A 27,253-nucleotide genomic window follows, 5' to 3' on the forward strand; every position below is an offset into this window, starting at 1 on the left:
GAGGGAGCTTGCTTCCCGGGCCTGTGCTGCTCTCTACTGCTCACTCTGGGGACTGAAAGCCCAAACCTGGAGGCAGTTCTCTCCTATCCCCATTGCTGCGGGGAGGAACAGGTCAGGCTGCCAAGTGCTCCCCTGGATGCATGGCCAAGGGTAAGGTGAAGCAGAGACTGCAGCTTGCATGTGACCTGGGCTCAGGAGATGGAGGTGGCACAGGCCCATGTGTACAGACAGGCAGATGGCAGGTACGCACAGACCCCGGGAGCAGGCAGGTCTCCCGGGACGCTGCCGCAGAACGGCCACGGCCAACAGCAGCAGATGTTTCGTCTCAAGCAGGTCCCCTGAGACGAGCACGGAGTTCCCCAAACTTCCCAGTCTCTGGATCCTGCAGCCTCCGGGGGGAAGGCGGGCAGACACACGGCGCCTGCTGCAGACCCTGTGCTGTGCCTGCACAACCCCCCGAAGGGCAGCAGTGCCATCCGAGAGCCTGTCTATAGGCCATTATCACTGTAGGTCCCAACCCCTAACTGGGGGAGGCTTGGGGAGGGGCGCCTGAACGTGGCAGCCTCACTGCCTGACACACGCAGCACACAATCGGGAGCCACGTGACCTGTGCTAATTCCCGGAGGAATGTGTTAGGCCTCCTGAGGAACTGGTGCCTTTGTATGAACTAGAGTCTTTAATCAGGGTTGCAGCATGGCCATGAGCTGAGCACGCTCTCCTGTCGGGAGCATGGCATGGGGAGGAGAGGGTCCACTATTCTCCCACCCCGCCTTTGGCACTTGAGCCTGGATTCCCCCATCACCATTCATAGCCCGGCTTCTGATGAGGACAGAGAGAAGCTGACCTGCAGGGTGGATGCACCCACTGACACCCAGGTGAGGGCAATGATGATTGCAACCACAATAATACCTTGCTCTGGCCTATTCATCCCCAGATCTCGAAGCGCATGGCAAAGGCCACCCCTGGCCTCACGAGTAGGGCAATGGGAAGGAAATGTGGATCGTTAAGGGGAAGGGGAGATGCCTGTGGGGTGCAGCAGGGGAAATGGCAAAGCAGAGGGTTGTCGGGTGAAGTAGGTAACCCCATTTATGAGCCCAATTCAGCTCTCACTGCGGCCAGGGATGGCAGGACCGGGTCCGGATTTGTCACAGGGCTGTGACGCAGGATGAAGTCTCACACCTCCAGGCTCGGCTGCTATTCTGCAGAGCATGGGAAAGTTGACCGCTCTCTTCCACCGCATCGGTGGCTAAGCTGCCTTGCAGTTTCTTCCCGTGCTGCCTTCTGCAGGATTAACCCATGCTGGGGGCAGAAGGGATGAGCAAATGGAAGGATTTTCAAGAGCAATTCTCCCTCTGGTTTAGAAGTACCATATAAATGCAGGGCTGGAAGAGATTTTCAGAAGTCACCCAGTTCACCTCCCTGCTGAGCAGGATTAGATGTTTGTCATGGAAGAAACTGGAGGAAAATGGTAAGAATTTCCATCTGGAGAACAAGCTGGAGGCTGTGGCAAGGCCAGAGCAGATGAAGAACTAGGATGAGCTGAGCCCCCTTTTTCCTCTGGGACAAGAGGAAGCCAGACAATGGTCTAGATCTCGGTTAACCAAGATACGTCCTCCTGGCTGGATCTGGCCCATGGAGCTGTCATCTGGCCCAGGGGCTCCTCTTGGAACCAGACATTTGGTGGGGGGGGAGCAGCGGCAGCATTAATTGCCATAGCTCCTGAACTAAACCTGCGCTACTCACTCGGGTTGGTCACCACTGATACAGCATAGCAGAAAAGTGGGGGGAGGATCAGTTCAGTGAACCTGCTGTGCTAAAAAGAGGCTGCAAATGGGTCCAGACTCGATACCTCACCCCAAAGGGATTCAGCAGTGTGCAGGATGCTCGCACTGAGCGGCATCCCCTAAAGCCAGCTCTGTAGGGTGCATCAACACGAGATGCTACAACGCCGTAGCATCACCAGGCATGACCCGTGATGGCAACGCTACTGTGCAGTAGTGACGAGCCGCTGCGCAGTAACTCATTGCTACTGTGCAGCAGCATCTCAGAAAATCGGGGCGGTGACGGTACTGTGCAATACTGCCCGTTACTGCACAGGCATTTAGCACCCGGTTAAGCAAGTACTCAATGACCGCATGGTAACAACTGCATAGTCCGCCGCTCACGTAGATGCAGCCTGTGGCTATTTTTCTCCCCGGCACCAGTGATGCTACCTGGTTGGGTGAGGACACATGCAGCTGTGAGGACATCTGCAAGCCGTTACTGAACTTCAAAGGGGCAGATGCGGGGACGGGGGGCCCAGCTGCATCTCAAAGCCTGAGTTCAGTGACAGCAGAGGAGGGGGAAGAAAGAGTCACGCCGGGGGAGGGAGGAGATGGCCGAGGGGAGCTCGGCTGGCTCAGAGGTTAGCTAGCAGTTGGGGACGATCACTTGGGGAAAGGGTCCTCTGGGAGTCCACCTCTTCCAAAGCAGAATTGGGGCCTATTAAAACCATTTCCCCTCGAACTTTCTACATTTCCAGAGAAAATCATGTTCCTGAGAGTTTCTGGATGGACTGTGCTAGAGAGCAATCACGAGCCAGGTAGAACCAAGAAAGCTTTCTTTTTTGGGATCGCCACTTAATCCGGATCAGGGGGTCCCTCTGAAAGCGAGTCTCCATGGCCCACTCAGTCTTCAGCTTCTCATTTGAAGTTTGGCAAAGTCGGACATTAAATACCGAACCCCTCACTCCGATACTAGATATTTTTAAGTCAGGGTTCGGTGTTTCTATAGAAGTTACATTCCAGCTCTGACAGGAGTTATCTCAGGGAGAGATTATAGCCTCTTCTCTGCAGGAAAACAGACAAGATGACCACCATGGTTTCCTTTGCTGTCTAATCTACAAACCTGAGCTCATCCGGATCCCGTCGCAAAGATGCCCATCCGCTAGAACGCAAGTGAGAGCACCGCTGTGTTTCATGGAAGCCACTAAATCATTACTGCTGGCTAGCGATATTGGGATATTAGGTCACTATTAACCTTGGATGCATTCGGACTCATGGTTTGAAGGCTGGAGGCTCAATGTCCCACCACCAGTCCCTCAAGCCTGCTGGTCCTCTGCTGCAATTTTCATTTTCTTGGCCACGGTATCCCAAGACTGTCTTATTCCAGTCAGAACTGGAAGCATGAAAAGCACAGCTGCATCCTGTAAGCGTAGGTTGGGAGGTGCCCAGGCGGGAGCCTGGCAGCGAGAGCCGTCAGTCACTTGGTCTAATGTAAGGGCTCAGTTGCCCATTCCTCTTGAGTAGTCATGGCCAAAGGGTCACCCAACTCGACCTTCTCAAATTCACGTCGTGCTCTTCTCCGATTTCTCTTACTCTTCACCTTGAAAGCCAAACTGCCCCCGCCTTGGCAGCTTCTTCTGACTCCCCGCGCGCCCGTGAGACCACCCGTTCCAGCTGTCCTGTCCTGGGAGGCTTTCTCTGCGATGAGGAGCCTCGAAATGCCCGAGTGCCCTTTCCCTGCTCCCGGGAAGGACTCACCATTGAGACGCACAATGGCAATGGCATATGCATCGTGTCGTCTCTCGTCCATCCAGCCTAACACCCGACCGGGCACTTCTGCCCGGTGCTTCTGGGCGGTCAGCAGGTGGCTTGGCCCGGCTGGACAGTGACGACACCTAGCGACGAGTCAGAAAAGCCCACCAGTTTGTCCAGGGAGATTAAACGCAACACAGGGTCCGTTGGCCCCAGAAGAGGCCCCTCGCTTTTCCTTTTGTGTCTATGACTTCTTTAAGGCAGCCTTTCTTCCACCACTCGCCTACAGGATTGATTACACAACAAAGTGGAGCAGGGAAACAGCCAGACACGGGGGTTCATTTCAGGACTCTCAAATGTTTTTTTAAACTGTTACACACACACACAGAGTTTCTCCTCCTTTCTGGTCTCTGCCTACCCTGTAGGAGAAACGAGACCAAATGCTGGCACCTCACTCCAGCTCCCTGTTAAGCAGCTCAACCATGACACGACCATATTTCCTTTCTGTTTCTGTGTGTCCTCCACTGCTGCTGTTTCTAAACCCTTTCTTTCCTATAATACTCCTCCGGTTGTTGCAAGCCTAGACCCCCGCTCACCGTGCAGCAGCCCAGACTCCTGCAGCAGCAACCAACCCAGAGTGCAATCGTCACAGGCTGGAAAGAGGAGCCAGCAGGGAAAACTGGAATGAAAAAAAATAACAAGAGGGAGAGAAAAAAAAAAAGAAGGGACCTGGGCCTGGCGGCGTGAAGGCTGAATTCTTTCCTTTGCCTTCCGTGCCCCAGCTTTGTTGCAGCGCCTGCAAACGTGGGGCACAGTGTGAGAAATGGGGAGCAAAGGAAACACTGGCATGCATTTCTCACACTGGATGCAGCCAGGCTATGGTTTGCAAGGATCTCGTCCTGCAACGGAGATGCTCTCTGTGTTTTCCTCCTTGCCTTTGGTGTCGTACAGCCCAAGCAGATTTTTTTTTTTTTGGCGTGTGGGGAGGATTTTGCTTAAAACCTTTCAAACTTGCCCTTCTCTCTAAATGCAATCGAGAGAGAGAAAGAGAGAGACTTCCAGCTGTGGCCAGCTCAGCCTGGCTCCTGTCTTCCTATGGCACACCAGCATCCTGCCTAAGTCTTGGCTCTGGGGCTGTGCATAAAGGGAGCCCAGCTAGCAGACAGGCAAGCTCACCGGGTAGGTGAGTTGGGACCGCCACCTCCAGCGACAAAAGATGCTCCCCGGCCTGCCTGGCTTGCTGCTAAATGCAGAACCAAATTGTTTGTTCTGCTCTGTTGAGCCACAGCTGGTGAGGCGAATAATCACCCTGCTCAACGGGCAAGAGGAGAGGGGCACGGCAGCTCGGACTCCGGGTGGCAGAGAAGGGGGGACTTGCTCCCAAGGGTGAATCGCTCAGGACGAAATGGGACGGCGGATTCTGTCCCCTCGCTCTCGCTGCTGGCACCGGCCGTGACCTCCGGTGACACGCAAACGCCAGGCCTCCCGTGCCGCGTTGCGGGATCCTGGCGGAGCCGACAGGCAGCAGGACTGGGATCCGAGAGCCGAGGCTCGCTCTCTATCTCCGTTCCTCACATACTCCAGACAAGTCTCTGCTAGTCTCCGTTTCCCCTTCGTGTCTCTGCCTAATTAGGGTCAGGGAACAGTTTTTCCTCCAGGTATGGGCAGCGAATGCAGAATTAAACCACCATTTCACTCTGGGACCACGCTGCCTCCATCATAGCCCTCGCATCTCAGCTCCGTCCCCGGGCTGCCACCTGGGTGCGTGGGGAAGGCACCTGCCTTACATGTCGAGCGCTCTGCTGACAGCGAGCACATCTCGGGGGGCTCTCACAGCCCGGCATGGCCCAGGCCGGGAAATCTCTGTAAGCAGAAGGTGGCTTACAGGACCCATCCCTCAGCTGGCTGTTTGGCTGAGAGAGTTCCTCTTTCCCTTGAAACAACCAAAATATTGCTTTCCGAGAGAAAGAAAATGGGGGAGGAGGGTTGCAGGGGGGGAAGAAATATCCTCCTGCCCCCTTCTCAGCATTGCTCCTTAAGGGCCCAGTCCAAAGCCCACTGAAGCCAGCGGGAGTCTTTCCACTGATTGCATGCGTGTTGGCCAGGCCTGGATGGGCGCTGCCTCGTGAAGCCTTCCAAGCCGCGTGTATCTGAGGAGGAGCATGGCAAGCCGGCTGCACTCCCACAGACCAGTGGCAGCGCAGGCTGATATCCCTGCTCCGGGGCCAAGAGAAAAAAATAAACAGGCCTCGAAACAAAGCTACTCAGCTCTGTCCCGAGGCACGAGACAAGTGGCTTGCTAGAGACTCCTTGTTCTTGGCTCTGGCCGTGGGCATCCTGTTTGCCCTGCTTTGTTCAGGATGGCCCGTCCCTTGGCTCCTCCACTGTCCTCAGGGCCATGGAAGATCAATGCCTTCCTTGAATGCCTCTATTTGTAGCATTTGCAGTGATGGCACCTGCAAGCTTGGGACAGCGGCGTTGCATGCCCTTTACACAGAGACAGTGTGGAAGGGCTTGCTATGCACCGGGGAATGACTCAGGGCTGGCAAAAGACACCAGCCCTGGAGACGTGGCTCTGATCTCATCCGTGGACCGTGTCTGGGGGAGTGGCTGCTGCACCCGGGCGAAGGGTCCAACAGTGTCACTTTTCTCAGTGTTTTGCATGTTTGGTTCATCAGGAAAAAAATGGAAATGAAGACGCCCAGCAAGTTGCACAATGCAGTTGTCTCCCCGGGGCTCCCTTGTTGGACGCAGCCAGGCTACATTTTGCTAGGATCTCGTCAGCTCAGCAGGGCCAAGGCCTGGTCATGTCTGGATGGGGAAACAGCTCGATGCGGCAGCTAAAGGAGGTGGCACTTTGCTCCAAGTCTGCTCTGAAGTAATAGCTCGACATGGCCCCAGTGGTGCCAGCCTGCTGTAGTTCCCGTCATCCGGGGGACAGACAGGATGGAGGCTCAAAGTCCCCCAGGAGTGTTAACCCGGGTGTCCTGGTGCTCCAACAAGGGTTATATGACCCAGCCAAACTCTGGCTTATACTTTCTGCAATCCCACCAAAGTGAGCATGGCATCACCTACACCTGCTCAGCCACAGCTTGAACAGCATGATTAAGGTCAGCATTTAGATGACAGTGTGATTCTCGAGGCAGCCAGGGCAGGATTTGCCTCGTTCTGTTTCATTCATTTCCACGTGCAGCTTCCCTCCTTCCTTCCTGGAGCTGCCCTGTGGCAGAGCTAGGAACCCAAATCTGGGTGAGCAGCCTTCTGGGACAGATGTGCACCAGCACCACAGCAAAGCACTGACATGGCAAACGAACCGAAACGATGAAAGGCAGCGAGCTCCTGCCTCCAGGGTGCACGGCTGAAACAAATCAAGGAGTACGACGAACACATATACCTCATCTCGGCGTTCGCACTGGCTGGGGGTGGTCCACGGTCCTGCCCCTGGCATCGTCTCATCCCACCTGGCTGGCAGCTCTTCAGCGACGGATGCCTTAGGGGCCTCATCATGGCGCTACGGGTCCCTATCCATGTTTGTAAGAGGCTTTGGTGATCCTTGGATGACTTTCCAAATTAACAGTGTAACAGTATTAATTCTGTGCCTTATCCTCTCCAGCTAGACTGGAGATGCCCAGGCAGGGCTGCAGACTGACTCTCACCAGCACCCTTTGGAGCTGGGCTTCCCCACTCAGGATTGGGGAGGGCAGCCCAGACTCTGCAACTGGTCATTTCTGCTCAGCAGCTTCCAGTGGGAAATGGGGTTTTCTTCCCCACGCACCCCATGCGATGTGTGCCCTGTGTGGGATCTGCACGCGTGGCCCAGTTTGCATGTGGCATGCACAGCTAAGGGGAGCATGAGCTGCTCGGGCCAGATGGGCCCTGTGTGCTCGCTCTGGTGCACGGGGCTGCTCTGATCTGGTCTGCAGACCAGCTCCACATCCCTCTTTGTGGGTTGGATGACTTTGACATCCACGGGCCAACTGAATCAGAGGTGCGCAAGCGTTCATGAGCAAAATCCTGCTTCATCAGGTGCACTGAAACTAGTTACTGGAAACTAGTATCGATCACAGCTGAACTGGGCTGAAAGGGATCAAGAAGAAGGAGAGGAGGATGATCTGTATATGGTTGGGGCAGATGCTTTGTAACCCCACTGTCCTCTCCTATGGTGCAATCTTTTGGCATCGATGTGGTTGCACAGGCAGAAATGAAACCCATCCCAAGCTCAGTTAATGAGGTGATGTAAGAGCCAGGAGAGAGCCCGCTGCCCCTTTCCTACCTGCATTGGCCCTGCAGGTGTAGCAGGGTGGAAGCCTTACGCGTGTCAGTAATATGGACAGTCGCGGCTGTGACTACATGCAGGGATGGGCCTGCTGTGCAGGAAAAGGACGTTTTGACACGGTCCTTCCTAGGGCAAAACTGTCCTGGACAGCTGATTCTCCAGCAAATCTTTCCAATTCTGCATCCTCTTACGAGCAGGGGGGAAATAAAAAGGCGGCAGTGCCCCAAAAGACGAGACTCGCCGGTAAATGGCACGCCAGTTCCAAACAAAAGAAAGCCTTGTCCAGAAAACGTGAATCAGGATCAAAACCCTGGGCTCCTTTGCTTTGCTCCACCATGTCCAAAATCAATAAGAACATGAACCAGGCTGGATATCGACATTTGCCCACAATGCTTTGCACGGAGGATGTGTGTTTGTGCCTCCTACTCATCCTGTGCCATCAGGAATTGAAGCCCATTGCTATTTAGGATGAGCAAGCCCTCCTGTTTGCAGCAGGGCCCTGTCCTCGCCACCCCCTGCTAACCCCGAGTGTCGTTCCACTCTCCCTTGGCTCCGGCCGTGGCCAAGAGCAAAATGAATAACTAAGCGAATACAATTCAATAAACAAACAATGAAAGCCGCTCCACGAGGTATCTGCTGACTGTTAAAGTCTGAACGGCTGAGCTCAGCGCTTCTCGCTGGGCCCGTGCATCCTACGCTCCTGGGGTCTGGGCTCCGGGACCGTTATAAATCACCGCCAGGAAAACACGCCGTGCCGGCCCCATGCAAAACCCGAGCTCCGCTTGCCAGCGACCTGGCGGCTGGCGCCAGCTTTCAGCAGCCCGCTCCTGCTCTCCCCAGTCTTCGGCAGAATCGCCGCCCCTTCCCAGTGCAAACCACGCGCTTGTCAAGCTGCCAGTTCCCCGTGCAGGGGACGGCTCCTCGTTTAGCCAGGGCAGTCACAGCAGGAGTGACTGTGCTGCTCGGGCTGGCCTTAGGGGGAGACCTGACCCATCTGGACCCCATGCCAGCCCCTCGGCATGGCACTTGTGTGGGCAGAGTGGCAGCGTTGAGGTGCAAAGGCGAGCATGGCAGTCACACGGGCCGATCTTGCCGGGGGAGTGGGCACGGAGCTGAGAGCTGACACCAGCTCTCCGACAGGAGCCTTGCTGAAGAGGGAGGAGGAGGAGGCTTTGAGGACTGGACTCCCCCAGGGCATGAAGCAACCGCCAGAGGAACAGCTCCACGACAGCATCCCTGAAGGGGCAGAGGGTGCTCAGGAGGGATCTAGCATGGAGCAGAACGTGTCCTGTGGGTGCTCCAGGCCTGCCAGCAAGGCAGGGTTAGATGGCCAACATCCTACTGATCTCTGCTCACAGGCTTACTGTATGCCCGTGGGAGAGAAGGGGACTTGACCCACCTTCCTCGCAGGAAGACAGACATGGGGTGGACCAGGTCAAGCAGCCGGGCGAGAAGAAGGGAAAGCGGAGCCACTGATGCTCCGAGAGCCGGTGACACCTGTGCAGGGTGAGGGGACCTGGAGCAAAGGCTCTGGGGTGCTGCTAAAATGTGGGGGTGAGCAAAACAACAGGGGAACAACGGGAGAAAAAGGCAGGACAGTGCGGGCACCTCGAGAGCCTCCTGGCCTCCTGTTTGGGGAACTTCTCCCTGTCTCTTCGCTTGCGTCAGAGGTGAAGTTGGGCACAGTGCAGACGGTCTCGAGGATGTCGTGCCAACTCCCGCTGAGCTACACTGGTACCCAGGGTTTGCACGCCCAGGTGCTGCTGCTAGGAAGGGCACACCGCACTTAGGCCAAAGATACTCCCAAGTGGAAAATAACTCTAAGCATCCTGCTAGTGCCAGCATCACCACTGAGTGCTGGGGGTGTCCTCTGGGTCCCTGTCTGCCCTTACCACCCTGCACCTTGCATCTTTTCATCTCTTACACCTAGCCGGTGAGGAGTAGGCCTGACAGCCATCACCATCCAACACGTTCTCCGCCTCTGCTAACTGGAAAGCATGACTGCAGGTTGCACAATATCCCCAAGGCGTTCCTGAGGTCTAGGATACAGCACAGGAACAATTAGCCAGCAGCCCAGATACTAGATAGGACTCAGGAGACTTCAAATCTAGTCCTACTTCGGCTTGTGTGATCACAGGCAATTCATTTCCTTTCTCAGTGTCACAGTTTCCCCAGCTGTTCACGGGGATAATGACACTGACCTCTGTACAGGGCTTTCAGGGTCATGGATGAACCCACTACAAGAGCTGAACATGATGATTATTATTCACCATTGACCACAGCAAACCTGGACCTTGAGAGTCCCAAATGCCTTCCGGATATTAACTCAGGAAGCTTCCTAACCACCCGGGAGGAAGATGAGCTGTAGAAATGGGGAAAGTGAGTCACAGAGAGAGGCAAGGACTTGGCTGTAGGTCACAGATGTGTCAGGGCTGTGTGAACAGGCAAGGGCCCAGGTGCACGGGGCTAATTGTTCATTATACTCAGTCCTGTGTTCACACCATGAGCCCAAGCCTGTCCCCGAGTTGGGAGTCTCTGAGAAGCCCCAGCAAAGGCAAATCCATAATTCAGTTCCACCCCCCAACCCAGCATCCGTCGGGGTCTTTGTCTGCCTGACTTACTGCTTTGCAATTTTATTACATTTTTATTGATCTATCCCCTGCAGCCTCAGCACATCTGTTCCTGATGCTGGGTCCGTGCTGGGAGGAAGGCTTATTTACACAGCTGCAAAGGATTTCCCCCCGTCAAGTTCATTAACTACATGAAGGAGACACACTGTTCTTTCTCATTATTAAAAGATTGCTGCCACACAGCCCTCCTCCCACCACTTTCTTCTAGCCACATGTCTGCAGGACACATTCGAATGGCTCTAAGGGAAGAGAGGGGCACCGCCACTACTCAGGCATCTTAGGTCCCTTCCCAGGTGGCTGCATGTAGGACCTGAACTATGCAAAAAGGTGTGCAACACCATGTGGCTAGGTGCATTATGGGAGCTTCTCACCTCCTTTCCTACCCTGCCAGGTGTTGGCTATTGCCAAGCACAGGATATGGGACTGAATGGACTAGAAGTTTGCACTGCTCTAGTAATTCCCAATGCGATGTCTCTAGGTCTTGTGTTTATAGGCCTCAACGTTTAAAGAAACAATCGGACCCCAAGAAATAATCTAGACAGCTCAGATCCTGCTGGGTACATATGTTTTCCTGCCTAGCAAGGAATTAAAGGGCCCGCTTCCACGGATAAGGGTGGCGTCACATTGCTGGCAGCTGGTCTGCGATGGGCAGCGCTTCATTCGGTGTTGTGCAAGAGTCACTCAACGCATCCACAGAGGCAGCATTTAAAAAATAGGATGCCAAAGGCATGGGGCTGCACTGAACGCTGCACGGGTAGGATTGGCTCGTGCGAGATGGACTAATGCAGGTGGGAAACAAATAGTGAAGTCGTGTGCGGGAAACTGAGGAGCACTGGTAGGAACAGAGACGTTTCACCCCTTGGGCGAACTGCAAATCATTGCAGAGAGTGGGGGGAGAGAAGGGGGAAATGGCTCCCTGGTAAGACTTCACCCCAGCTTTGGCTGCCAGAGCTTGAGGGCAAGACGCAGCAGGATGCAGGAAAGAGCCCCGTGGCCTGTGCCACTCACCTCCCCGGTACGTCTTCCACGTGTAGTATTTTCCTCGGAAGGGAACGTTATCGAACTCAGAGCACTGCAGCTCGCGGAAGTCCTGGGAGCCAGGAGGGCAGTCCTGCGGGGTGCAACGGCCAGGGAGATTAATGGCAAAGACCCCAGCACCCACAGGACACCTCGCAGAGCTGTGTTCAACTTAGCTTTAGTCTAAAAGCACTATTTCCTTCTCTCCTTCCCTTGTTAATACCTTTCTGGGCTGTGCTACATAGTCCCTCTCCTTTCTGGCACGGGTCAGCAGCTCCCACACGCCACCCTCCTTTAACTACCCAGGGCAGGAGCATGGAGCTGCTTAAGCCCCTCTGAACGCAGTCTCTCCGACTGCTTCGTGGCTTCTCTCCGTTCTGCCTCCAGCCCGTCGATACCTTCCCGCGAATCCCAACCCTGCGCACAATCCTCTTGCAAGAGGAATTGTCACCTGCCTGCTTTGTGACACGCTGCCTTGTGCCCGCACCTGCCTAGGCCTGGGCAGCAGCCCTAGTGCACTGCAAGGCCATGCCCACTGCCCACGGTCTCCCTCAGAGCCCCAAGTCCACTTACATCGGTGTTGCACGACCGGTAGCGCTTCCGTTCGCCTAGGCAATATTTCCCTCCAATGGTTGGCCTTTAAATAGGGAAAAAGAGGGCGGCTCAGTGCGGTGGGCCATGCTGTGAATACTTACTACCATAAGCTGCTACTTGCACCCCTTCCACCGACCTGCCATGTGGCAGTGCTATTGTTTTTTCCATAGCTTGCAGCCTTTGCTGCAGCACTGTCCCAGGTAGGAGAGAAACTCCTGTTGTAGGGCTCATCTCAGAAGTGCAATCTTATGGGAAACCTAGTGTACTTCAGATAAGTAATCGGAGCCAATGCGTTGTCCCGTGAACCTGATGGTACATCTACATTGCGGCTGCAGTAGTGCTGCAGCACAGGGGAGACGTGCCCCTACTAGGTTTAAACTAGGCAGCTCCGGGAGTGCCAGCCACGGAGCCAGGGCAACACAGAGGCTGTACTTAGGTGGGGTTTTTTTTTTTACTTAGATGGGTTTTGCAATGAATTGCAACTACTTAGATTTTTTTTTTTTTTACTTAGACAGGTTTTGCAATGAATTGCAACTACTTAGGTGGGTTTTGCAATGAGTTTTGCAAGCCCACCTTGAGCGAAGGAACTTGGAGCTGGGCATGTCTACAATATAGCACAAGTGCAGCAGTGACTGTGCTTTCGCTCTACCCTCAGCACACCCACTTGTGTCCTGCGATTCAGACCAGGCGCTCTGCCTGTGATGATCTCCTTAGAAGCCAAGATCTCTGCCGAGCACAGACTGATTCTAGCTCCTGGTGATCTGCAGGGGCTGCGATGTGTTCAGGAGCTGACTTCCAGGAAACTCATCTCTCCAGACAGAGTACTGGAGCCTGGCTCTCCAGATCAGGCTGGCAAATACAGTGCTGCCCTTTGCTGCTTGGGGACATTGCTGCTTCATTCCCTGCCACTCGGACCAGTAACCCAGCCAGTAATGACAGGGTGAGGAATGAGACAGGGTGCCTACAAGGCAAGAAGCATGCATGAACAGTTCACCTACCTGGGGCTGTCACACTGGCGGAGGGAGAATGACACTCCTCCCCCACATGTCCTGCTGCACTCCCCCCAGGATGACCAGGTCCCCCAGGCGCCGTCCACTCCCTCCGGCCGTGTGCCAAAGGGCACACACTCCCTCTTGTAGCACCACTGGGGAAACAAAGAGCCTTAAAGACCAAGAACATGCACCCTCCTCCCAGAGAGGTCCCCACCCCTGGGCCAGGGCAGCTGAGTCAGGCTGTGGCAGTGCGAGGGGGTTAGGACCATTCGTGGACATGAAGAAAGTCAGGTGAAGTGCTGGGTCTCATCCTGCTTGAGAAGGTGCAGGGGCAGATCACGCATGGAGGCCATCCAAGGATGTGGGGTTTTCAAGTCACTCAGGGGTAGGTCTGACTCTGGGATCTTGGGGACCTGTTGAAAAGGCGGGGGGTGGATCCCATAGCCACTTCTCGATGAACAAAAGGTAGAAGAGGCAGGAGAAAGAATGATAGTTTGGGTGACTCCTTAAGGACTGGGGCTAGACTGGTTATGTACTGCTGCCTATTGACCAGGCATGACCCTTAGAAATACAGTTTCCAAGCATCTCCCAAGTGGAGGGGAGACCGTGATCATTTATCTGTTCCCAATGACCACTGCTATGGGGTCTTCACACCATTATTATCCGTATGTTCTGCTGGGGAGCAGCAAGGGAAGGAAAGAAGACTTGAGGCAGACAGACATTGATCCTGGGATGGGGTGAGCCAAGAATGCCCCTCAAGCATTAACAACCTGCTTTCCTTAGAAAACTGGGTCTTTGGGCTCCCAGCCCAGTTCTGCAGGTTGAGACTGTTCAAATGGGCATCCCAAGAGCACCCAATCCCTTTGGTGCTCCTCTGAGTAACAGGGGTGATAGCCGATTCATTTGGAAAACATTTTGGTTCTCAGAAATGGGCTTAAGCTGCACCATACCCAGACCCTGATTTCACTGGATGGAAGGGGAGGTGTGTCTGGAGTCACAGTTGCTTTTGAGAAATCTTAATGTCAATCCACATGTGGACATGGATTTCCATGGATGGCTAAAGAAATGTGATTGCTTCCCTGGGAGGTCCATCTGACTGGCTGAATGACCACCCTCACTTTTGCCACCAGCCTGGTACATTGGGTCAGTATAGGTTTATGTGCCCTGTGTGTGAAATGCTGCTGCTCTGTTGCAGCAGTGGCACCAGGTGCAGAGCCCTGAGAGTTCAGGCCCGCTCTGCTCATCACAAGATGGGTAAGAAACACCCCTGGGGAGTGCTCAGAAAGATCCCTAAAGACAAAATCACTGTTTTCATATAAATAAGGAGAGCCCCACCCTGGAGGCACCATAACAGAGTCAGACTTGGGCTGCCTAGATATCTTATAGATGCCTTAGCCTGGAGGGCTGGTAGATCACAGGAGAGAAGTCTTTATGTGCCCCCTATAGTATAGCAGTTCCTCTCTTCTTTGCTCAAATCACTCGATCCTTTTCTCTCCCACCAGCCAACGGGGGAACTGCCAGCATTGACCTGAAGCAGCAGCTCTACAAACTGTTCCAGTCTGGGGGCTTGCCCAACAGGAAAACCAATGGGGGGAAATAGCCAAGGTCTTGCTAACCAGGAGCTCTGACTAATGGGGATTCAAATAATTAATACTGGCCAGTAGCATCTCACATGAGGCTCTCAAATCGCTTCATAACCACTAATGGGTTGAGCCTCATCTCATCCGGAAAACCTGTTTGTACAAACAGTCATGCTGTTGCAGTGCTGGAAAGGGCAAAAAACGTGATGTGTACAAGTGCCCATAGTCCCCACAATAAGGGAGGGGAACCTGCAGTATAGAGAGGTGAAGTCACGTGCTTAGGGTTACACAGGGAGCCAGTGTCAGAGGTGGGACTGGACCCTAGGAGACCAAGTGCTGCAATAACTAGACATATTGCTTCTCTTTCGAAGTGGGTTGCTTTGTTAGATGGAAAGATGGCCAACAGGGAAAAGAGAGAATGATGCGTTTTCAGACTCTGGCTCTTTTCCTGCATGTGAGACTCATGAGCTGTTTAAGAGTTTGAAGTTCATTCTTGACTCCTTTTGCAATGGCTTTCGCCTGCTAGGAAAAACACACCTCTGTTACACTAGGAATGCTCCAGACCTCATTCTCTGTTGCCCTAGACACCACTTGCAGCTAGCCAAGGCAGAGCAGGTCATTAGCACTTGGAAATAGCTGTGCTTCACGCTTGATATGCACTGGTGTAAATGGCTGCACAGAAAGCTGGCAAACTGGGAATCAGGCCCTTAACATTTAAACCAGGAAATCCCTGCTGGGCCAGGTAGTCCTGTGGTGTCTGTTCCTGCCCTTCACTGGATGGCATGCAGCTGACCATGTCTGGAACGGATGGTGACAGCCCATTTCACAGGCTGACATTTGCTTTCAGCAAATATTCAAGCTTAAAAAAAAAAAATCTCCTTACTTGAATGTTGGCACAGGAAATTCTGAGCAAACACAGAAGGGGTGTGAGCAGCATTAAATCAAAATTCACTTTCAAAATGAATAGTCTTGGAAAAAAGGCCACATTCAGCTGCACATGAAAAATGAGGCCTACTACTAATACCTAGCGCTTACAGAGCACTGTTCATGAGAGGCTCTCAAAGTGCTTCAGCAAATAATTGCCCCAGTTTTACAGATGGGGAAACTGAGGCACAGAAAGGGAAAATGACTTTCAGAGCTTGGAATTGAAGCATGTTTCAGCCTAGTGCTCGAGCCACCATCACAACACCCCTCCTTCTGCCTTCCACCCCACTTCTGGCCTGCGCTAGGCCTGACCAGACTTTGCGGTGAGTTCTCCAGGACTTCACGCTGGGATCACCGAAGAAGTCAGAGATGAACTGAAACACAGTGAGAGCTGGGCATGGAGGCTCTTTGGGAAGTTCCAACTTCCAGCCTTCCTCTCCAAGGACTACGCCTGAGCACCGGATGCCAGAGCCAGGGGTGGGCGAACCACGATCTTGAATCAGCCCCGCACTCATGCAAGCAGTCAACATGCTCGTCACTGGGAGGACCATTCACTGCCAACTCACTCTGGTGCCCTCAGCTTCCTTACCCCCTTTTCAATGGTATTGGTTTGGCAAATGGTCCCCTCGGCTGCAGGTATGCTGTTGGTAATGCAGCGGTTGCTTTTGCTCAGACACCACAGCTCACTGCAGACTTCCTGTAAAGAGAGATGTTGGCAGGGGGTAGGGAGGAAAAAAAAAAGAAACAGATAGAGCCAAGATTAGGAATCACTTGCGGCTGCGGCAGCTGGGGCGGTGAAGCGGTGCTCTGGTGATCACGAGAAGGTGTAGCTGGCTTGGGACGGTCTAGGACAGGGGCAGGCAATTATTTCGGGTGGAGGGCCACTTACTGAGTTTTGGCAAGCCATCGAGGGCCGCATGACAGGCAGCCAGGGGCAGCTAAATATTCATTTCCGACATTTTTAGGGGCCCTGTGGGCCAGACAGAAAGGCCAGGTGGGCTGCACCCTGCCTGCGGGCCACATTTTGCCCACCCCGGTCTAGGACCTGGCGCATTTTAGGCAGGGAAGCAACACAAAGATGGGCCCATGTCCTGAGAGATGCTTCGCTCTCGCAGCCTACTTATCAATAAGAGCTCAGCACCTCTTGGCATCCAGCCCAAGAGCAGGACTGATTCTGCATTGATCAGGCATTCAGATGAGGAGGTGGGCCAAGGAAAGAGTTTCCCAAAATTTACCCCTGCTTTCAAAGTACCGAAATGACATGAGTGCATCAAAACTGGCTCCCCGCACCCCAGATTTCCATTTTTACCAGAGAACACATATCCCAGGAGATCTGAAGAAGTCCAAGAGTAACCCAATCTTACCCTTATAGTCAGGGGACTGTCTCCTTCTTTGGGTTGTAGTTAGTAATGATAAATACAGAGATCTGATCACAGCTCCTTTCTGTCACTCAGATCAAGTTGGGCAACTGGTTACCCCCAGAGGCAGCAGCATGCTGGAGGGCAAAAGCTAGCACAGGCAGCAGCTTTATGCCCTCTCTCTCTGGCCTCACCCACGCATTTAGGGGATGCATTGGGATGGAAGAGACCCAGCAAAGAATCCTTGCACTACAGCAATCACCAGCCAGCAACATAGTCCTAAAGGACACATTGTTGGTGGTTGCATTTAGAGCTGCTTTTAGGATGCTCAAAATTACGCTAGCTGCTGCACTTGCCATCCACTAGCCAGCTCCAAGACTGGGGAAGAGGGAAGATGTCTTGCTTCTTCATCTCTCACCAAGTGCTGCATCGAGTGCCGTTTGGCCAGAAAGGGCCCTGACATTCCTCTCCTCCTTCCAAGAGGCTCTATCTGAGTTCCAGGTCCTTCAGCGCAATTCCACCCTGACCTCTAATGAGCTCCAGGCAACAACAATTTCCCTCAGCTGTGCCTTTTCTTCTCCCAGGCAATTTAAAACGCACCCAAGAGCCAGCCCCATCACAGAGACGCTGCAAATCCATTGCAGATGCTAAATCAGAACATGCAGAGCCTTGGAGCCTGCTCGCCCCCTAAATCATCCAAAGTCCAGATTTCATCACCTGCAAACTGCAAGGCAGTGTCTAGCATCCATGGCCGAGCCAGCTGCCAGATCATCATCATGATCCTTTTGTTATTAGAGCAAGCCTGTTTGAATCCTGAACTCTTACTCAGAAAATGACTCCCTGGGAATTAAACTGGGTATTAAAAATAGAAAGATAGGGGTTTTTTTCTATGGAAGAAATGTTGAGGTGGGAGAACAGGCTCTGAAGGCTGCAGCCCTCTGTGAACTCAGCTGGGGTATGTCAGAGACATCCAATGTGCAGAGCTATAGAGCATGGCTTGTAAGACAGAAAAGGTTCCCTTCTCCAAGCTGGGTCTTTGCTCTCATCTCTACATCACAGACTTATCAAAGCAGGATCCTTCTGCATTGTCCTGCTGCACAGTGAGGGACAGCAGCTTGGGCAGTTCTTGCAGTTACCGAGATGACCAGGCGCTGAGGAGCAGTAGGAAGAATCAAAAGCAGAGCACGCTTACAGGGGACGCAGGCAGTAGGATCTAGTATCATGACACTACAGTTAGGGCTTCTCCAGAGACACACGGCCTGGAGGATTACGGCCTCCTGCTATGCATATCACGTGCTTAGGCAGGCTGGCCACGATCCTAAGGTCAGCCAGGTAACACGGCAAATCATCAGCATTGCACACTCCGCCACTGGCCCAGCACTGCTGCTGTGCAACAAGGCAGCAGCTTTCTGTCCTCTGGCTCCAGCCTGCCCTTGGAGCCCGAAGCAGTGGGCCTTGCAGGCCACCTACCCTCCATCAGGTAGCAGGCTGTTCAGCATCCCTTTCTGACTTGCTTTAGCTTTTCAGGGTGGGATTCTTTGGTCCCTCTGAAGCCTCGTCCTAAATAGCCACTGTGCCTTGCGTGAAACTCTCTTGACTCAGTGACTGGGAATCCTCTGGCCTAGTGTCAAAAGGGAGCTAAGGTGTGTGCATTATTACTGTAGTTACCATAATGAGGTGCAGGGAGAGGACGCTGTGATTAAGAAAAGGAGTCCGCAGCGTGATTCAGGAACCCCGCTCCCCGCTGGCGTTCTCCGGCCGGTGGGAAGGAGCAGGGCACTGGACTCTGGCTGCTTCTCAGTGGGATGCGAGCACCAACCTCCCTTGGCAAATCCACATGACTGGGGCTTAGACTGGCAGAAGGGCGTCCTCTTTGCCTGTTGAAATGGGTGTCTTCCCTTCTTCCTTCCTATTAGCCGTGTCGAGCTAACACTGGAACGGGAGTGGGAATAGAGTCTATACCTTCATGCTCAGCACGGACCAAATTGCTTGCTAAGCTAACCAGCTCCCCCTGTGCAGCAGCTCATAGAGGGGCATGGGATTTCACAGGAGTCACTGAGGGCATACCACAAAGATGATCTTTCCATGCAACTTTTTATGTTATACACTACAGCATCTGGGCTCCTACTGTCCAAGTAGTTTGTTTTAATGGTTAAACGCTCTCACTAGCGTGCCTTTTCTCACTCGAATGCGCCTGGCTTCAGCTTCCAGGTGTTGGTTCTTGCTCTGCCTTTCTCTGCCAGGTTCAAGAAGCCAAGGCTACCTCCCGATGGGTCCCAGATAACGGATGATATTCTCTTGCAGCCCTACCAAACTGACAGATCCAACATAGTTTTAAGAGCATGAGCCGGAAACGGTTCTGCCACAGGCATTTGATAAAGTGACCAATAAAATTCAGGTTTCAGGCTCTCTTCTGTTGCTGATGCCGTCGGAAGCAGAGAGAATCCCGCAGGGTGTCTGAGCTCCAGGGCCAGCTGGAAGCGCTGCCAGGGAAAACAACCCCGCTTTGACTTTTAAGCAGAATGAACTTGTGGGAGTTGCTGGTGGACTCAGAAGCCATTAGTAGCAAATCATGCTCGGGATGGTAATTGCTGCAGGGGAACCGGACCTATGGGGCTCTCCGGGTGAAGGGCCAGGCTGGCCCTGTAAACTGAGAGCAACTCCGTTGGCTTTAGTGGACTTTGGCTTTGCACTGGAAATCCATGTCTGGGGCCCATCCTTCTGGTGGGTTGCCTTTTCTAACCTGGCTTTGCTGCTCCACAGACCCACCAGTGGTGAGCAGAGCTCCTGATTTGGCTTCAGACCCTACATTTTACTCCCCATGTGGGAAGAAGGGGCTCAAGAGCACGTCCCTTGGGACAGTCTCACCTGAGCCAGGCAGATATTCGGAGACGGCCTCACCAAGGTAGCATGCCCACTGGAGAGGTTTTCCTTAGGATTATGCATGGGCCGGGAATTTGTATAGGGCACGATTTCTATAACACCTCCCTGCCTCCACCCATCAACTGAAGAGGGTATCGGATGAATAGCTTGCAGCCTGGTTTCCCTCTACAGCCCTTTGATCCCCAGGGAGCCGGGATGTCATGGGAATTAATCGAACGCCTCCCATCAGGGAGAGCCGATGGAAACGGAGCCGAGCGGATCTGCAGATCTGGCCTGGCCCCCGAGCAACGAGGCAAAGCTCACGGCGGCGGTGCGAGTGCCTTCCATTTTAAGCGAGACAGCAAAGCATCGTGGGTGGCAAAAGAAATGCACCAGTGGCCCAAGCCCTTCGCCCTGCACAGCCCTGCCCTCCACTCCCTTGGAACCAATAGTAAAGCAGGAAGGCTCTCTACCCCGTATTTACACTGGCGAGATTTAACTCCGTACTGGAAACTGCACTGCTCATCCGCATCATAGGCCTGCCCTGGAGCCACGGTTGGGTAGATGAAGTCTTGCTTGGGAGGAGCATTGTTCAGGCATAATCCCATCCCTGAGCTGGAGGGGAGAAAAGACAAAGAATCACTAATGGGAAACTCTTGTAGATGAACAGGAGGGTTGTGACCAGGGACTGGGAGCGAGTGTCAGCTGAACTGCTAGCAACCCGGAGCTAAGCATTGAGAAGCCTTGCTATATTTGAAGCAAGGGATGTAAGTGGGGTATGCTTTCCCGAGGTCTTTCAGTACCTCCATGCCTCAGGCCAGGCAGCTGGGAAATGCCAACACTGCCATGAAAATGAAATAAAATGGGGAGCAAATGAATGGTGCCTTTCTGGACTTGGGAAAGGGCTCCCTTTGAGTTTTCAGTGAGGGGCTAAACTACACCGATGGGGCGTAGAGATACTAGACAGAGGGAGCGAGGGATTCAACCTTCTCCTTACCTGACTGACACTAGGGATAGGTCAAACTCTGGACCTGCATTGCAGGCTCCCGCTTAGCTCTGGAGCCGCGTGATTCTGGGGTTTCAGTTCTATGCGTTATACAGGCTGAACAGATGAGCTCACTTCACATGGGCCCCCAGGTAGCAGGGAAAAGGTAGGAGAAAGAGTCAGGGAGGTTAGTTTGGGGTCCAAAATATAAGGCCGTGTCTTGGAGAAAGGGACCTGTCTCTCTGTGACATCCCAGATGACGGTGGCCAAATCCAGGTTGGGCAATATACGCTAACTGGGGACCTAAAGCTGGGCACCTAACTCCGCGTTTGGGCATTAAGTCCATGTTACAGTGCTGAGCCTTCACCGATCACAGGGCTGTGCATGCACAGAGTGTATGTTTAGGAACCCAAGTCTGGCAACAATGATCTGAAACTCTGGATGGGACTTTCAAATGCCTAAGGGAGTTAGGTGCCCCCTCCCAAAGGCCCTTCTGGGATTCTTTTCCTCTGCCTGCACAATGGAGATTACACTGTCCACCACATAGGACTGTTTCTGGGGTTTGATCAATCTTATTATAGTGTTCTGAGATCTAAGTATTATGGTCCAGATACAGCAAAGCACTTGGAGCACAGGCTTCATTTCAGGGACACAAGCGGTCCCAATGCCCACAAGATCTGAAGCCCTGGCCTAAAGGGTTTGTGTCCTATCACCAGCACTTTCCACCAGTAAAGAAGCCCTTTGGATACTGGGATTTTTGGACAATGCATGGCTGGATGGAGCAGGTCTAGGGCACTGAGAACTTCTAACCCTCTTCCTCATGTGCCCGGAGGGAAAAGAAGCAGCTGCCCTTGCAAAGCTCTTTGTCCGGAGTGACTGTAGGGCCATGTAAGTGTAATGAAGAACGATAGCTGGAGGTGCTGAATATGGAAACCCCTCACTCTTCCCGGCCTCTCCTATTTGCCAGGTCTTAATTGGATCATCCAAGTTTTGCAAGAACGATTCCTCCTTGACCCCCCGCCTTGCAGCCATACCCTTTCCTTAAATTGAAGCCCCTGCCATCACTCCCAGAGCCCTGAGTCCCAAAGCCTTGCAGCAAGTGAGATCACTGGCACAGGGGAGCATCTCCAGCTTACAGAGTTAAGCGGGGGCGGAGAGAACGTATGGTAAAGGAGCGCGCTGTAAATTCACCGCTCTCTGCCAACCCAGCTGAGACCTTGCAGGGTTACATGAGGACAACAGAAGTTGCTGCAACAGGCTCCCAGCGCTGCAGGAGGAATGCGCTTTGCTATGTTGTGGGTGCAGGGGTCACAAGGAGAGGTTTCTGCTGCAGCCAAACATGAGCTGCCAGACCTGGAATTTCACGGCAAGCCCCAGGTCCCGGCCAAGCTCGCTGGAACGGAGGGAAAGCTCAAGGCCTCGGGATCCGTGAATAAGGTTTGCATTTGTAACACTCCTCAACAATTCCAGGGCGAGGGGCTGAATTACCTCCTTTCCAACTGGGCTCCAACCCTGGGGCTGCTCCAAGACGGGACCTGCGCCTGAAGATCCCAACACACTGTTTGCTCCTCTTTGGCTTATATTTAAGCTGGACCTAGTCTTTTGAGTAGACCCAAGCACCCAGATCCCACCAAAAAAATAAAAGCCCTTTCACAATTGGTCCAGAGCAGTCCCTTCTTGATGGAAAGACTGAAGATGACACAGAGGGAGACCCAGTCTATGACAGGACAAGTTTAAAAAACAGCTCTGTGGTGTAGGAGTACAGCCCTTCTGAAAGGCCTAGGACTTCCGCTCCTAAATCTCAGTGGCGTCTCTGAACATCTCTTCCCAAGTTGTTTAGGGGCGCCTTAAAATTGATCCTGCAATGGATGGGGAAGCCTGTCTGTACTGCTTGGATAGAGAGAGGAATCCAGTCTCCAGCACACCTTTCCCCACTACATAAACTCTGCTCCCTGCTTCCTGCCTGCCCTGGACTCCTTTCAGACATCCCAAGGAGCCACTGATTTCTTGGTGAAGCTCCTGGAAGTGTTGCTAAGGTCTCCATGCTGTGGGGCAGGGTAAATCAGGAGGTTAGTGTCTTTAGCAGATGATAATGCAAGCAGTGGAAAAAGGGAGGAGGAGGAAGGAGAGCAGGTTCGTGGCTGGGGAGGATCTGGAGGCTGGGAGCCAGGGAACAGATTGTGCATGGGGTGTGTGCATGTGGGGCAATCTCCTGGGCTTTCCCTTCCTTGTAACTCACTAGTGGAGGCTGGAGAAGGATCTCAGCTGTAGGGGAAAGGGAGAGCATGACTAGCGGGGTTTCTTACTCCAGGAAGCTGGTAATATAATCCCTGCTGCACGTGGACCATACAAAGGGGTTGGTCTTCATGGTGATGTGAGCAGCCATGAGCTTGGCTGTTTCCTGCCCACGAGAGCCACAGGTGTTGCCGACCCCATCGTGGTTCATGCCGAATCTGGAGAACATCACAAAGACAACAAAGACATGAGCTGCACTTGATGTCCCTCCTGGGTGTCCTCAGACTGCAACCGGGGAGGCCAGCGTGTGATGGGATATTGGGTCTGGCCCGTCTCCAAAGGCTTCGATGCACCCCAAGGGGCACGGCAGTGATGGACAAACTCTGGCTCAGTGAGGGGAAGACTTTAGGGTGTCACCATCCAGATGTTGCTGCCCCTTCTGGGAAACTCCTTTTCTTCTGACCTGCCCCCCGGTTGTCCCCAGCCTCCCACCTCACTGCCGTTTCCTGCCCGACGCTCAGGCCAACCATACGATGTTGTGTGTCGGGCAAAAATCCCTTTCTGAGCTATGGAAGTGGCAGCTAAAAACCCAGAGCACAAGGCTGGGCTGTTTTTAGCTTAGCCTACCTAAATACACATGATCCCGCTTTTTTTTTTTTACTGAGGTGCACAGCTGAGCAGGATTACCTACTGGGTTGAAGACATGTATGAATTATTATTACTTAATATTTAGGTTGAGGCATACTGCATGTGCAGCAACTGGTCTTAACTGGAACTGTTGTGCTAGGTGCTGCACAAACACCATCAGGAAAAGCTCTTGTCCCAAAGAAGGCTAAAATGTCAAGGTACTATTGCTCCTCAGGCTTCAGGGCACAGGACAATTATCAATGAAGGCCAAGGAGAAATTTCCCTTCCATGCACTATAGTTTGTTCAGATACATTAGGCTTTTTGTCTTACTCTGAAGCTCTGAGCACTGGAAACAGGACATTGGACTGCATGATCCATTTTCTGGCCAGTATGTGCAAGGAAGCAAGACATCAGAGCACAGGCATCGGTGGTGGGATCTGGTAGAGCAGGCGTCTGGGGCCAGCTGGACTTTGATATGATCTGGTTGGGCAAGGATGGGGAATATTGGACTGGACAGACCACTGGTCCAATCTGGCATGGCAGTTTCTGGATCTTTATGATGACATAATGCTCTTTTTTAAAATAGGATTGTAGAGCTTGTTACCAATAAGTATAGTCAAAATAGGCAGGCTTTTCCCTTTAAGGGATCCCTAAGAGGACTCTTCAGGGAGCAAAACTCACGTGTGGCCAATCTCATGGGCAATGGTGAAGGCCGTTGCCAGGCCAATGTCCTCATTGATGCTGCAGCTTCTCTCTCGCTCGCACATTCCTCCGACCGGGGCCAGCCCTAGGAAAGGCAGCTGCCGTTAGCATGGGAGGCTGGCTTGGAGAGTTTGCAGATGTGTGCAATGATGCACAGAAAAGGGCTGTGTTTCAGGGCTCAGCAATGGGCTTAAAGCTCGCTATTTGTTGTGAGCCTTAACCTCGTGTTACTGTCCTGACTTTGCCCACTGATCTCAGTGGGCTTTGAATCAGGCCTCAGGGCAGGATGGGACAGTGGTTTTATGGGCTTTGGCATCTGAGCCTCCCATTACCCTCCGTGCCGCCGGTGAAAGCGCTTGCAGCAAGATGACTGGCAGCTGGAGGAAGGCTTGGAAGTGCCAAGTCTCATCTTAATCCCAGATTGTCTCCACAGAGAGGAAATGGGTCTGGTCACACAAGTGCTGACATTCCCAGGATGGGGTTGGCTCTTCCTGGAACTTGAGAAAGGCCCACACCAAAACCTTGGCTTGAAGAACTGCCTCTAAAGGGCCAGCACTGAGGTCCTATCCAGCTTGCTGCAGTGATACAACGCGCAGATCCCAGAGTTTGGCCCAGGGGCTTTGGTTGGTGCCAGCGCTACTCAGAATCAACCCTGACTCCATTTATCTTGTTCAACAACCCAGAAACATCCCTGAGCTCATGACAGCAAATTCTTCAAGGCCTCTGCACAGAGAATGCACTGTCAGTAGTAGGGGCCAAGCGAGGAAAAAAAAAAAGGCAGGCAAGGCTCAGATGGTATTTTAAGTGATCGGATTCATTGCTATATCGAGAAAACTAAATTCTTCATGTATCTGCAGGGCGAGCACCGCATGGGAACCAGGAGGGGAAGCTTGTCCAATACACGACCCAACAACCTGCCATCATGCCACCATGGCAGAAAATACTCTAGTGATGAGGCAGGAGACCACCAGCCACAGCCCATGCAATTCTGGACCACCTTGCTAGACACCTAACCTCTGAAACTGGCCTTGAGATCTACTGATGTTGAGATCACTGCTTGAGATCACTGGTGCACTACATGGGAGCAACGTATGATGACCACCACAGATTCTGGAGCGGGACGACCACGTACCTAAAGTGCCACACGGCTTATTCTTGTAGATGCAAATATCATACCTGAAAGAAAAGAGGGAAAAAAAAAAAAAAAGAAAGAGGCATCAGCAAGCCCCAAAGCCTGTGTAGTCTGGGAAAGCGCCCTTTCGTTAGATGGTCTGGTTTCCTCCCAGAGGAAAGCATCGTTATTTGCTAACTGCAAAAGCGTCTTAACCTCCATGGAGTTTTTGCCTGGGGCTGGTGAGTACAGGCTTTTCAGATATATTTATAGTTGTGCAGCTGTAAGTACTGTGCCAGTATTATCTAGGGAGTTTTGGTCATCCCAGGATTCATAGCACGGGGCTTTGAGTGGGCAGGAGATCCTGGGCGCTACATACCAGAAAGCTGCCTCCAGAAGGAACAGCCCCTTCTTGTTTCACGCAACAAAACAATGCGGAGATGGAAAGAAAGAAAGAAGCTACCAAGCAGCCAGTGATATAGCTGGCCAACCACAATGCCTCACTCCAGCTATACCACATATTACCCATGGTGCTTTGCTCCCCAGCCTATGCCTCTCCCTATGAGGCTTCTGAATAGCTCCCATCATATCAGGGTCCAAGAGCCTCACATACATTAATGGTCTTATCTTCATTACTTTTCCGTGTGCCCCATTTTACAGATGGGAAAACTGATGCGAGGCTAACACTTTAAAGATCATTGTCTCAGTTAACCAGGTTTTGGTGGGCCACTTGACAAAGGGGATAGCTACAATCCTGGCCACTTTTGACTATTTTACACCAGCTAAGATCTGCTGAGATGCCTGGCAACCGTTGCAGTACCAGAGGAGCTGGCAGTGATGGCAGCAGGGAGCAGCGTGTTTGCCCTATGGAGGCCTGGTTGTCTAGTCTGCCTCCCCCATTAGTCAGGCTGAGCTCAAATCCAGAGGTCATCAAGGCACAGTGAGTAAAAGTGGGAGATCTTTATCAGCCAAAACTTTCTTCTGACAAAAGAGATGCAGATTTGATGCCACCAAAGGTGTTCAGGAACCCAATTTGGCTTCAACAAAAATATTCCAGTGAAAGATTAAAAAACCCCCAGATTCCAAAAAACCACAATGAAGTTGAAATGTTTCATTTCAACACAGTCAAAAGGACATTTTTCAATTTTCTGTTTAAAAATGTCCTTTTGTTTTGAACTTCCCTTCAATTTTATTTTTAAAAAAGAGCCATTAGCACCATTTGACTATGAACCTGGGAGGAAACTTTCTTTGATTTCAAAGGAAATCAAAGGAAAATCTGAAATCAAAAATTTGAAATCAAAGGAAACATTTCCTTTGACCTGGGAGGAAACTTTCTTTGATTTCCCACCTTGCTGCAAAGAGTAAAAATGCTTTGTTTTCAGCGGCTCTGGACCAATTTCTTTTAATTTTTCAAAGCTGGCCCGAGCTAAAGAATCGTATATTCACAGGGCTCGAATGGCGGGGAATAAATCTTCCCGGAGGATTTTCTTACTTGAGGCACAGGGCGATACAGAGAGATATCAAAGAGAGCCCTCAACTGAAGCTGGAGACAGGAAGACACATGCGGGTTGGCTCCACATCTAAAATTTGTGACTTGGGCCCTTGCTTAATTAAGGACTTGTCTACAGAACAACAGAAGTCCTGCCAAGAGACTGCATTTTTGGGGTCACTTCGGGTATGTCTACACCACGTCCCCTCTCCTTGGTGGGCTTAGGAGTGACTGCAGGGGCCGTCTCCAAGCAGCTTCACTGCTGCCTTTTGGGGGGTTTAGTGTGTGCAAGTAGGGCTGGCTGGGGAGCATCCCTCACACGATGGGAAACGTTCCAGTTTTAAAGGGTGTTTCA

General features: G+C 52.5%; 1 protein-coding gene across 3 annotated transcripts in view; it reads right to left on the minus strand.

The window, feature by feature from the left end:
* The window catches only part of ADAMTS10 (ADAM metallopeptidase with thrombospondin type 1 motif 10), an 87,051-nt gene that overhangs the window by 15,992 nt on the left and 43,806 nt on the right, over positions 1–27,253 (minus strand). For all 3 annotated transcript variants that reach the window (XM_090027542.1, XM_090027540.1, XM_090027541.1), the window contains 8 exons: positions 25,431–25,474; positions 24,278–24,383; positions 23,040–23,186; positions 20,222–20,363; positions 16,118–16,225; positions 13,031–13,176; positions 12,012–12,075; positions 11,430–11,532 (listed from right to left, as the gene is read on the minus strand). In XM_090027542.1, the coding sequence (XP_089883668.1) occupies positions 11,430–11,532; positions 12,012–12,075; positions 13,031–13,176; positions 16,118–16,225; positions 20,222–20,363; positions 23,040–23,186; positions 24,278–24,383; positions 25,431–25,474 (860 nt within the window). The remainder of the gene's footprint in view (positions 1–11,429; positions 11,533–12,011; positions 12,076–13,030; positions 13,177–16,117; positions 16,226–20,221; positions 20,364–23,039; positions 23,187–24,277; positions 24,384–25,430; positions 25,475–27,253) is intronic.

The sequence above is a fragment of the Crocodylus siamensis genome, chromosome 14 (assembly GCF_052110815.1).
Source record: "Crocodylus siamensis isolate JL-2025a chromosome 14, ASM5211081v1, whole genome shotgun sequence".
NCBI classification, from domain to species: Eukaryota; Metazoa; Chordata; order Crocodylia; family Crocodylidae; genus Crocodylus; species Crocodylus siamensis.